At 35.2% G+C, this 13,479-nt stretch overlaps 1 protein-coding gene across 1 annotated transcript in view; it reads left to right on the top strand.

Annotated features, from left to right (window-relative positions):
- The window catches only part of LOC142225759 (NACHT domain- and WD repeat-containing protein 1), a 245,633-nt gene extending 242,506 nt beyond the window's left edge, over positions 1-3,127 (top strand). The window contains exons 10-11 of the mRNA XM_075295581.1: positions 1,938-2,410; positions 2,787-3,127. Of these exons, the coding sequence (XP_075151696.1) occupies positions 1,938-2,410; positions 2,787-3,004 (691 nt within the window). The 3' untranslated portion in view covers positions 3,005-3,127. The remainder of the gene's footprint in view (positions 1-1,937; positions 2,411-2,786) is intronic.
- Positions 3,128-13,479: the final 10,352 nt, after the last annotated feature.

Raw genomic sequence — 13,479 nt, 5'->3', positions numbered from 1 at the left:
AAATCAAGTAGAGAACCTTTGGGAAATTGTAACACGAAAAATTGGTAATAAATTTTTTAAAAAGTTTGATGGCCCCTATATGTACGCTAAACCATCAACTAAAGGGTGATACGGTCAAAATTTGGTCAATATAAACTTGACGTATTTCTTTCAATTTTGCATTTAAAAAACCTGAACACCCCTCATTTTGAAGGTGTGTGTGTAGAATGTTGCTCCTATTTTGAATTCACTCTTCAGTTGTCAAAATGCCGTCCAAGCAAGAAGAGCAGCGTATCAAAATTTTGCTCGCGCATCGCGAAAATCCGAGCTACACGCACGCAAAGCTGGCAAAATCGCTAAAAGTTGCCAAATCAACCGTTACAAATGTAATTAAAGTGTTTGGGGAACGTTTGTCGACAGCCAGGAAGTCTGGATCGGGGGGAAATCGAAAACCGGAAGCCGCTGAGACGACAAAGAGAGTTGCCGGTAGTTTCAAGCGAAACCCTAACCTCTCTCTCCGAGATGCCGCAAATAAGCTGGGTGTATCGTCTACAACCGTGCATCGTGCCAAAAAACGAGCCGGACTATCGACTTACAAGAAGGTAGTGACTCCAAATCGCGATGATAAACAAAATACGACGGCCAAAGCGCGATCCCGGAGGCTGTACACGACGATGCTGACGAAGTTTAACTGCATGGTAATGGACGACGAAACCTACGTCAAAGCCGACTACAAGCAGCTTCCGGGACAGGAGTTTTATACGGCAAAAGGAAGGGGAAAGGTAACAGATATTTTCAAGCACATAAAACTGTCAAAGTTCGCAAAGAAATATCTGGTTTGGCAAGCCATCTGTACCTGTGGCTTGAAAAGCAGCATTTTCATAGCTTCCGGGACTGTCAATTTTACGTGAAAGAGTGTTTGAATAAACGTCTGCTGCCTTTCCTGAAGAAACACTGTTGTTCCGTACTGTTTTGGCCGGATTTGGCATCTTGCCATTACGGTAAAAAGGCCATGGAGTGGTACGCCGCCAACAACGTGCAGGTGGTTCCAAAGGACAAGAACCCTCCCAACACGCCAGAGCTCCGCCTAATTGAGAAATACTGGGCTATTGTCAAGCGGAAACTAAAGAAGACCAAAAAACTGCTAAGGACGAGCAGCAGTTCAAGGCAAACTGGCTTTCTGCGGCGAAGAAGGTGGACAAGGCGGCTGTACAAAATCTGATGGCAGGTGTCAAGCGTGAGGCCCGGCAATTCGGATTTGGAAAAGCGAAAGCCTAACTGAATATTTTTCCTGAATTTTATTCTAATTGAACTTGAAAAAGAAATTTAATTTGACTTTTTAAATAAACGATTTCACCGATTTACAAAACGCGTGTTTTGTAAACCAAATTTTGACCGTATCACCCTTTATTAAAATTTACTGTTAAAAGTAACAAAAACTTATTTTTTTAAATAATTATTATTACACCCAGACAAGGAATATGATTACCCCAAAACATGTTTCAAAAGCAAAATGTTATTTTTGAACGGTGTACATCGAACATGTTTGTTTATTTTATCGAAAATGCATATGTTTGCTGAGAAAACAACATTTTTGCTAGAAAAAAATGTCCATGTTCACCGTCCAAAAATAACATTTTGCTCTTGAAACATGTTTGGGGTGATCATTCCTTCCCTGCGTGTAATTATAGGCATTGTCAGTATGGAATTAATATTGCTTTTCAAGTACTGGGAGCACCCCAATATATATATATATATATATATATATATATATATATATATATATATATATATATATATATATATATATATATATATATATATATATATATATATATATATATATATATATATATATATTTATATATATTCCATTGGTTATTCAAATACTTACTAATCGAATACATTAAAGTAATACATAATAACGGTTTAGTTACAAATTTTGTTTTTCTTTTCAGAATATTGGTATGCGGTGATGAAACACAGAAGCCATTTCCTCTTCTTGTTTGGCACTTATCCCAACGTAAACTCCTTTATGATTTACGTATTCCACACCACGACTTTATTACAACATTGTCTGCCATTACGCATGAAGGATCATACGTATGTGTCGTAGCGAAGGAATTGAACGAACCCACTCCAAACTTTATTGTGGTATATGATCTGCAGAGTGGTACATTATTCAAAAAATGGAAGCCTGCATGCGATACTACTTCATTAGCCATATCGCAAACGAATGCATGTGTCATAGCAGGACTGGAAGACGCAAAAATTCTTGTTTGGGATTTAGTAACTGGTAATTGCAGGGCAACATTAATAGGTCATAATGCTCCAGTCACATGTCTAAAACTTGATCCAATGTGTAAAGTTTTAATGTCGACAGATAAGGAAGGCCGTGATAATGCTATACGTCTTTGGGAGTTGCACACAGGTATCGCTCAGGTTATCTTCGGGTATTATGGGACTATACAAAGAAAAATATCATTTTCAAGTAATATACAAATTAGGTACAAGAACCTATTCATTTAAAAAATGGTTTATACATTTTAACCTATTTCACCTAAATTGATCGAATGAATTATATTTTGCACTGAATCAATTTATTTTTTAATTGTTTTCGGTGGTTGGTGTTATCATTTATGTGATTTCAATTCTAAATTAATTGGATCGACTAGTTTCGTGGTTGAAGTAAAACAATTCAATTCGTTCGTAATTTCCCACAATTCCCGAAGTTACTATATCGTTTTCATAGAGAGTGATTCATTTTATTAACTCAAACCTTTTCATTTCCACTATATCTTTTTTAGGCAAATCTTTAGCTGTATTTAAACCTCCTGGTCCGATTTCAGCTTGTGAAATTTTACCAAACTGTACGTATATTGTTTTAGCGCTGTCGAACCATAGTGAGCTCTTGACATTGGCGCTTAATAACTATGCGTTAGAATCAACTCCAGATGACAACCTCTACGTGCAATATGGCGACCAGGACAATCAAAATAAAGTGTTTCAGTTAAACTTGGAGTAAAAAAGCTTTAGTACTATACCAAAGGTTTTTTCTATTAACATAGATACTCATGTGGAGAAATAATAGAATGCATTTTCTCTATGTTATGCTTTACCTATTAAATATAAATCCAGATATGTTAAATGATTTTTAGTGTTATTGCCAATAGAAATATAAAGGGTGATTCTTTTGAGGTTAGGATTTTCATGCATTAGTATTTGACAGATCACGTGGGATTTCAGACATGGTGTCAAAGAGAAAGATGCTCAGTATGCTTTGACATTTCATCATGAATAGACGAACGATCTGCCACAACGTCGAATTTTCAGTGAATGGGCCCTAGAAAAGTTGGCAGAAAATCCGCTTTTTTATCGACAAATTTTGTTCAGCGATGAGGCTCATTTCTGGTTGAATGGCTACGTAAATAAGCAAAATTGCCGCATTTGGAGTGAAGAGCAACCAGAAGCCGTTCAAGAACTGCCCATGCATCCCGAAAAATGCACTGTTTGGTGTGGTTTGTACGCTGGTGGAATCATTGGACCGTATTTTTTCAAAGATGCTGTTGGACGCAACGTTACGGTGAATGGCGATCGCTATCGTTCGATGCTAACAAACTTTTTGTTGCCAAAAATGGAAGAACTGAACTTGGTTGACATGTGGTTTCAACAAGATGGCGCTACATGCCACACAGCTCGCGATTCTATGGCCATTTTGAGGGAAAACTTCGGAGAACAATTCATCTCAAGAAATGGACCGGTAAGTTGGCCACCAAGATCATGCGATTTGACGCCTTTAGACTATTTTTTGTGGGGCTACGTCAAGTCTAAAGTCTACAGAAATAAGCCAGCAACTATTCCAGCTTTGGAAGACAACATTTCCGAAGAAATTCGGGCTATTCCGGCCGAAATGCTCGAAAAAGTTGCCCAAAATTGGACTTTCCGAATGGACCACCTAAGACGCAGCCGCGGTCAACATTTAAATGAAATTATCTTCAAAAAGTAAATGTCATGGACCAATCTAACGTTTCAAATAAAGAACCGATGAGATTTTGCAAATTTTATGCGTTTTTTTTTTTAAAAAGTTATCAAGCTCTTAACAAATCACCCTTTATATGGTCTTTAACATCTGCACAATTTTATAGAACCTGTATAACATGAACGCTGTGCTAACAAAACTACTGTCCGCACGGAAAATGAAAACACAAATGAAACTCCTGTGATGTTGGAACTATCAATCCAAAAAATTTAATTGGTTCTTCAGCAATAAGTTTACACTTGCACGAAATCTTCTTCATAATAGGCGCGAAATGTATGGAGTTTGGTGGAAATCCTCATAGATTTCAGTATATTTTCAATATGGAAATATCAGTTGGCTCGTAAAGGATTTTAACGAAATCTCTGAAAGTCCACTATACTGCAAAGTACAACTGTGGTTTAGTACTATACCCAACAAAAAGTGAACCCACCATGAAAGAAAATGTAGGTTTATTTTAGAAAATTTTAACTAAAATAGTTTTCTAATTGCAACATGTTAGAAATAAATTTATACTTCTTGTCAAATTGAAGAAAATTTATTAAAAATAATGATTTTCTTCAGTTGTTTAAGAAAACTTCATACGTTGAAGAAAAAATTGGATTTAAAAATTTGTTAAATGTCTTTAGCGCCATACGAAGTTCAAGACAGGTACAATTTTAGAAAAATTTACTCATTTGAGACACTGATAAACGCAATTCGAGCAAACTTCTTCCATTTTAGGAAAATATTTATTTTTGAGTAAAATGTGCAACAAATTTTCATGAACTAAAATAAATTTAATTTGGCATTAGCGCCCCCTTTTTGAGTATAAAATTTCGCTTTTTGGAACCCTGTGGTAATTTTCATTGTAGATGTATATGTGATGAGTGTGCACATACGGCGATGTTGCCAGGTTGGGGTCCCCCCAAATTTTGTTTCCACGTTTGGGCGGATTTTTAGGGAAAAATATCTTACACCTTAAAGGTGAGTATTAAGTTCGAGTTTAGCCGCTAAAATCGCTAAAGTGAAAACTAAATCAGTAAGAAAAAAGCATAAAATTATACATATTTGTTGCAAATTTTATTATTATACATATTTGTTGCAAATTTTATTATTGATGGAGAAAAGCACAAAGCAAATTTTCACAAAGTATGTATTCCTTAAAGATGATTTTAAAAGAAAAGTAATCGTGAAAAAATTACGATTTTAGCGGCTAAACTCAAACTTAATACCCACCTTAAAGGCTAGTATTAAGTTGGCATTATCGCGCTAAATTGGCAGATTTTCACGGTTACTTTTCTTTATTCATTCATTTCACCAAAAATAAACATTTTTAATTTTTCCATTGAATCATTCCCCACCAAGTTATGATAATGATATAATTAATCTGTTTTTATAGATTTAGTTTTGATAAATCAAGTAGGCATTAGCAATACTACCGTTTTCACTGATGAAAGGCGATTTTCAATGTTCGACATAGACATATGTTTTAAGAAATCCTATGATAACTTCTATAGCTTAAAACCTCTTTCGAGTTAAATATGCCTTAAGTGATACGTGTCATAATTTTACTCCTACAAGTGAAATAATTAAATTATTTGTGTTTACTTTTCTACTTTGTAAATCGAATTTTGTCTTATATTATTTTAATTAATTTGATTTGAACAAAAAAACATAAATTGATGTACATTTTATGTGGAAGTGTATCGACAGGATTTTTTCTCTAAATTTGGAAAGGCATTTTTATCTATTTACATTCCTAAAATTTTTGAAAAACAAAATTCTTGAACAATTTAGGGGTTTTAATATTTAGGGGTAAGGTTCACAAATAATCTGCCAACACTAGCATACGGCTTTATGTGCAAATATAACCATAGCGATAGGTAGTAGGCACTTGTTTACGAGTATTTCTTATGGAAAGCTCAAAATCCGCGACGGAATACCGTGTCATCGCTTATCAAATTTACAATCTTAAAATAACTCAACAAACTAAAAAATTACATGTTTTTATTTATCTCCAATATTAATTAATGAAAAATCATGCTATATTGACATCAAAAACTCTCGCCGACAAGCTTATTGTATTTGTCGTCGCGGTAGAAATGTTTCGCCTACCGCCTATCTCCTTGGTTATATTTACAAACTTATGGGAAGCCCAAAATCCGAAACGGAATATCGTGACGGTTAGCGGCGTGTCGGCGAATTAGATTCTATTCTAATTCCTCTGCGGAAAATGGAATAGTCTTGTGTCGCTTATCAAAATTTTACTACACTGTTAGAAAAATATGTTTTTCATATGTTCCCATATAAACAAAATGTGTTTCGGGCAGAATTTTTAAACACAATATATTTAATAGCAATCATGTAATGTTTCTAAACTAACACTAAATGTTTGCGACACATGTGTTAATATGTTAGAATATATTATATTTGGGGCATGAATGTTTCATAAAAATAATATGTGTGAATGAAAACATGTATATATTTACAAATTTCGAGTAAACATATTGAGATCAGGCCTGCCAATCTTGCCGATTTATCGTCATTTTGACGATTTTTGGCTCAAAAAATAGCAGTTTCCGATTTTTGCCTCGAAAATGACGATATTTACTCCGATCAAAAATTTGGGAAAATCGAGCGATTTCGAAATCTGAACCGATTTCAATTAAATGTTACTTACTTTAATGATGCTTAATTATCTTGTATTAAATTTGAAGACGACCAGTTATTAAATAGGCTCAATACGACCCCATTTGTTGAAATCGGGCGATACATGTGTGTGGGGGCTATATCTAAATTTGATCCGATTTTTTCCAAATTCAAAGCGTTCGTCCTTGTGCCAAAAAAACACTGAACCAAGTTTCATCAAAATAATTGCGACCGGAATCCTGCGAAGAATACATAGACAGACCGACCGATGAAGGGACGAGGAGGTGATTCCGAGTCGATCAGTATGTTTTATGGAGTCTATAATCAATATTTCTGGTAGGCACATTTTTTACAGATCAAAGTAACCACAATGTGGGATAGGATATAAAATCTGGATGTATTTATGGTTTTTAATGTTTAGAAGCTGAAATTTAGAATATGCAAATAGTTAGTGGATGGTGTTCCCGTACTTTTCGGTTATGACTTACTCAGAATCCGTAACACAAACATTTACTAAATATAGTAGAATTGTGTGCCTTTATATGAAATGAATACCTTCGCTTTTAACCAAAACATATGTTTTATTTAAATATTATTTAAATTCCCGATTTTTGGCGATTTTTAAAAAGCAAGTGCCGATTATGACGATTTTTTCGAGAAAAAGTGACGATTTTTCTTAAAATTTTGTTGGCAGCCCTGATTGAGATATTTTATTCAGAGAGCGACAGAGAGAGAGAGAGAGAGTATAGAGAAAGATACCGAGATGGAAACCGGGAGGGTTGACGAAAGATATCAACATAACACAGCGAGAGAATGAAAAGAGAGCAATTTCTGTGAAACCGCTTGTAAGTTGTTCCGGAAAACTGTTTTATGATAAGGCCAAAAATTTGATTAAGTCTAAAGTTTAAATATTATTAAGTCTAAATATTATTTAATTTGAATATTAGCATGAGTATTCGGAGTAAAGAGAATAGACATTCAGAACCAAGAGAATAGACATTTGAAAAAAACAGCACGTGTTTTCGCGTTGGGAGCAGCATTTTATATATGTGTGGACATGTGTTTTGTTTATCATTTTGGCATTATGGGCACAATTTTTTTTCTTGGTTCGTTAAAAGAAATCGGAACGTACGAGGAGTAAGTCAAAATATTCAGGCAAAGGAAATTAACATTAAGAAAAACGATGGAAAATATACAAAAATTACAAAGGGATCTTCATAAAAATAACGAAATGGCTCTATACTCTTTTTAGAGTTGGGACAGTAAAATGAAAAAAGCAGGAAACAGTAAAATGTATAAAAACAAAGTTTAGTTCCTCTTTATTAATAAGTAGTCCAAGAGAAGTTGACGGCCACCTTCAAATATAAAAGCGGGCATTAAGTTCGAGTTATGCATCTAAAACAATTGAAATAGTTTATTTTCATTAAAATGAAAGGCAAACCAGGGTCATTTTAGAGCGACAATGCCAACTTAATACCGGCCTTAAACGTAAAAATAAAATTAAGTACAAAAGACAATAAGTTTGAAATGCATTTAAAATAAATTTATGTGTATATTATAAAATTATTTATGTATATTTGTACTCGACTCCACGTTCTTCTTTTGTTAGAGTTTTTGAATTCCTTCAAAAATTTCAAACTTTTATACCAAAAACAGTTTTTTGTTACAAAATTGTTATTTTTGCAATAAAAATAATATTTTATCCAAAAACTCAGTCCATTTCGTTAATATCAAGAAATTTTTCTGACTGTAAATCTTTAATAACCCACATTTCGAAGTTTCATTACAAAAATTTAATATAGTATAAATATAAATGTGTAAATTAAAAAAAAAATTGTGTTCGGTCGGAACAGGGATTGCACCCACGACCCTTTGAATGCAAGGCAGACATGATAACCACTGCTCCACGTTGCCAACAAATGTATGATTTTGTTAAATAATGTTATGTTTGCATGGGCTCGTGGGCGCTGCAAACTATGCTATATAAATGTAACTTATAACGACAATTGTCTACTGGTGACAATAACAGCTACGTAGCCCAGTGAATAGTGTGTTGGCTTACAAATTCTATGGAACGCGGTTCGAATATCCGTTCAGGCGAAAGGTAAAATAAAAAAAACTATAAAATCGAATAATTTCTTCTACATTGTTTGTATTACAGAAAACGTTGCTAAGAACTGAAATAACTCGTGGAAGGGAGAAAAATGTGAGGGAAAATGCAATTAGCCAGAAAAGATTATTATTATTTTTTGTTTGTTTTTGAGTTAGTCTTTATTAATTTTGTTTTTACATCCTGGTAAAGAATAAACTTTTATCACAAAAAGTATATACTTCTCTTCCAAATAAACTTACTGACAGCAAAAATCAAATGAGAAACGATTTTTGTTTGTCTAAAATTTCGTTTGGGAGTAAAGAATAGGATATTTATTATTATTTAACTCTTTGATAACTCTTTGATATATTATTATTTAACTCTTTGATAACTCTTTGATTTATTATTATTTAACTCTTTGATAAAATTCTAAAATGCTTGTTTTGGACAATGCCTATTAATTTTTCACTATTTCGTATATCATTATATGTCAATACGTATAAAATGGGAGATATTTTCTCATAAAACAACCTGTTTTGATGCCATTTTTTTAAATACTAAACCAAATAAGAGAACTGCAGAAATAGTCATACAGAATTCATACCTACCAATATTATGTAAATTTATCGTCATCTTTCTTTTGTTATTTTAATGAAAAATGCGTGGAAAATTAGCTCAAGAAATTAAATAGATGTTATCCGTTAGATTAGCGATGTATTCTTAATAACAATAGATTTGATATTCTAAAACAATCCGGTTCAATTAATACCAATCTCAAAACATATTGACTAATTATAAAATTATTGTATATTGTGAGTAAAATGTCAACCGTATAGATGTCGCACAATGCCTGCAGCTTTGGTATTACCGACGTTGCGGTCGAAGCGCTGTTTTGATAAATTGTTTATAAAGGCATCGGCAGTTATAATTTCAAATAATTTCAAAAAATTTAATGGAATGAAAAGATTTATATATAAGAACATTTGTTATTACAAAGTAGGTTTTAAATCCTATTTTTCTTACGAACTGAACTGCGTGATGCCGCCGCAAACCATATGATATTTGAGAGATGCGCCGACAAAAACTGCATGATATTAGAGAAATTTTCCTCATGACTGCCACCTACTGACGCTGTTTCGCTTCACAGTTTCGTTCTCTTGTGTTTTTATTCTCTCTGAAGATACAAAGATAATTGAGAAGAAGATACAGTCTTGTCATAGCAAAACTGAAGCACCAGAGGACTCTGCCAACAAAAAATCATAAAGTTTGCGTCGACGTGTCTCTCAAATGTACTGCCGTTTGCGTTGGAAAATATCATAACATTTGTGTTTTTTTTTCATAAATTTCTGAATAAAAACCCACAAAAGCAATACCAAAACGATTGTAAATTAAAAATAAACGTATGTGTATTTTAAAGCGAATATTCATTATGGTTTTATGTGAATATTGCCGTTTTATATTTATTCCTGGGCAGAGCTGCTTTGGAAAAAATTTACAAATAAAACAATTTTTTTCTCATAGCCCTCTACACCTTGACATTTGTTTTCTATTTATAAGAGCACAATGCTTAATCTTGTTATACTCAATTATCTTTGGAAGATATAACGACATGCGTTGCCACCTGACTACTAAAAACGCATGATAACTACATTAGTGCTATTAATGATTAATGAATACCTATTTTTTTATTATAGCATTTTCACTTCAAATGAAACCTTTTTCAAACCAAATGAATCCTTTTTCAAATCAAATGAAACCTTTTTCAAATCAAATGAATCCTTTTTCAAATCAAATGAAACCTTTTTCAAATCGAATGAAACATTTTACAAATCAAATGAAACCTTTTTCATTTCATATTAAACTTTTTTCATATCAAACGAATCTTTTGAATTTTTAATGAAATTTTGATCCACATATTTATTCGAATTCATGTATAGAATTCATATATAGATATTGTCTAACCTAACCGTCGAACTGAACGGACGTGTTTTTTAATAGCGGATTATTTCATAGTAATAGATACCTATTACGAATTTCACGTGTGGTGGAAAATTAAACCACCATGCAGCGAAATTCAAAGTCATCCACTGGGTTGCTAACTTCAGGGCCCAGTGGACGGGTATCGACTGAAGTTATCAATTTGGGCGGTGACCAAGAGTCAGGCCCAATTAGTCGACCTGTAGACGGGTCGACAGGTGGCAACACTTTGGAAAGTCGAACCTTTTCTAAGGTACATCAAAAGGAGGTAATCCCTCACGAAAGAGATTCAAAGAATGCAGAAATGCTTTGTTTATCCTAAAGAAATTAGGATCTGTCGACCCAAGCACGTTGTCGGCTAAGCAAAGCGATTCCTTAAAATGGGCTCAATGAATTCTTGAAGCTGGCAAAAGGGAGCGATCACCGGATGAACTGCCATCCTCTAAACGGGATAAAAGATCGCTGGCCTCAGTTGCAAAAGACAGCCTTGTGATGGCTATCATTAATAAAGGAGCAGTGGACGGTATGGTTCCAAAGCAAAAATGGGGAGAAATTGAGAATGCTATGTCTACTCAGAGGTGCGAAAAAAGTTTTCCCGGACCAAGTCCTCGACGGCAAGATGTTGGATGGTATCAAGGACGATATAGGTTAGGTTAGGTTATGTGGCAGCCCGATGTATCAGGCTCACTTAGACAAAAAAGTAATGAAAATTTTCTTTTTGGATCCGGAAGTGGTGCAAAATTGACGCAAAAGCGATGAATTTAACATGGGCTTGTCATAGGACGGAAGTCCTCCATTTCAACAGCCGTTGCACTGAATGTACATCACTTCTTTAGTTGTGATCCGAATTCAATGTTTTGGATGTAAATTAAATGGATGGACAGAATGGTTCCAAGAAATGGCAACAGTGGATGATCAATTTTCGAAGAAAATCATCTTCAGTGATGAGACACATTTTCACCTCAGTGGATTCGTCAATAAACAGAATTGCCGCATTTGGGCGAATGAGAATCCAAGAGTGATTGTCGAAAAACCAATGCACCCACAAAGAGTGACTGTTTGGTGCGGTTTATGGGCTGGCGGCTTCATCGGTCCGTATTTTTTCCAAAATGAGGCCGGTCAGGCTGTTACTGTGAATGGTGTTCGCTATCGTGAGATGATAACGAACTTTTTATGGCCCGAATTGGAAGATATGGATGTGGACGATATGTGGTTTCAGCAGGACGGTGCCACTTGCCACACAGCTAACGAAACAATGGCTATTTTGCGCAACAAATTCAATGGCCGTGTTATCTCACGTAATGGCGATGTCAATTGGCCGCCAAGATCATGTGATTTGACACCGTTGGACTTTCTTCTTTGGGGTTGAAAGAAAAGGTGTACGTCGATAAGCCAGCAACAATTCAAGAGCTAAAGGATGAGATAATTCGGCACATTAACGGCATAGAACCTCCATTATGCCTCAGCACCATCGAAAATTTGGACCATCGGATGAAGGTCTGCCACCGAGGTCGCGGCGCCCATTTGGCCGATATTTTGTTCCATACATAATTGAGTAATACCAATATATCATAATAAAATGAAATTACAATAATTTCCTAAATAGTTTGTGTTTTATTCAAAATCAACATCGGCCTTTGAAATTGTTACCACCCTTTAGAGTTTATTTTGCATACTAACCTGGTAGTTTGCAATAAGGGAAATGCACCAACCTTCGTCACCAAAAACAGGCAAGAGGTGTTGAACGTCACATTGACCTCTCCGGAACTGAATGATAAGATATCTGAGTGGCAAGTTTTGAGGGAACATAGCTTCTCAGATCATCGCTACATCAGTTTCAGATTGGCTGTTCGTACTTCAAAGACCATATTTCCGCCAAATGTTAGGAAAGCTTATTGGAAGAGGTATAGGGAATCGTTCGATATGATGATACCGGAAATACCAGAGACATATATGAGCACTGTGCAAGATATCGAACCTGCAGTGGAGAGGATTACTAAGGCCTTCAACATCTCACTGAAAGCTGCATGCCCTAGAGGGAAGCCAAGGGGAAAAAATCGACCACCATGGTGGTTTACGGAGTTAAGTAATATGAGGAAATCCTGCAGGCAGCTCTTTAAAAAAACAAAGTCCACCAGAGCTCCTGAGGATTGGGACGCTTACAAGAAGAATCTGAGAGAATACAAGCGAGAACTGAGAATACGTCCGAGGCTTCCAGACTACGGAAGGTTCTAGCATCCACTAACTCCGCTAAAGGTTTCATTAAAACATCATAGGGTAATTGGACAACGTCCAGTGGGGAGACGCTGGAGATACTATTGGACACACATTTTCCTGGAAATCAGACGGTTGAACCATGTTCTGGCGGTGCCACAGTGGCTCAGCGGTAATTTCCTATCGAGGAAATTGTATCGGAATCTAGAATAAGATGGGCGTTAAATAGCTTTGGGCCATTCAAATCCCCCGGACCTGATGGAATTACTCCGGCGAAGTTACAAGCAGTGACTGAAAGAATTATCCCCTGGTTGACGGTGATATATAAAGGATGTATAAACTTAGCATATATTCCAGAAAAGTGGAGGGAAACAAAAGTCGTTTTCATACCGAAAGCGGGAAAGCACTCACTCGAGTGCGAAGAATTTCCGACCAATCAGCTTTCCCTCATTCCTACTTAAGACTCTGGAGAGGATGATAGGCATTTATCTTAGAACTAGCGTCGATTCAAGTTTGCTCTCGAAACGACAGCATGCATATTCGAAGGGCA

This window comes from Haematobia irritans, chromosome 2 (assembly GCF_050003625.1).
Source record: "Haematobia irritans isolate KBUSLIRL chromosome 2, ASM5000362v1, whole genome shotgun sequence".
Classification (NCBI taxonomy): domain Eukaryota; kingdom Metazoa; phylum Arthropoda; class Insecta; order Diptera; family Muscidae; genus Haematobia; species Haematobia irritans.
The sequence above is the reverse complement of the archived record's forward strand: the minus strand, read 5'-3'. Positions and strand labels throughout refer to the sequence as shown.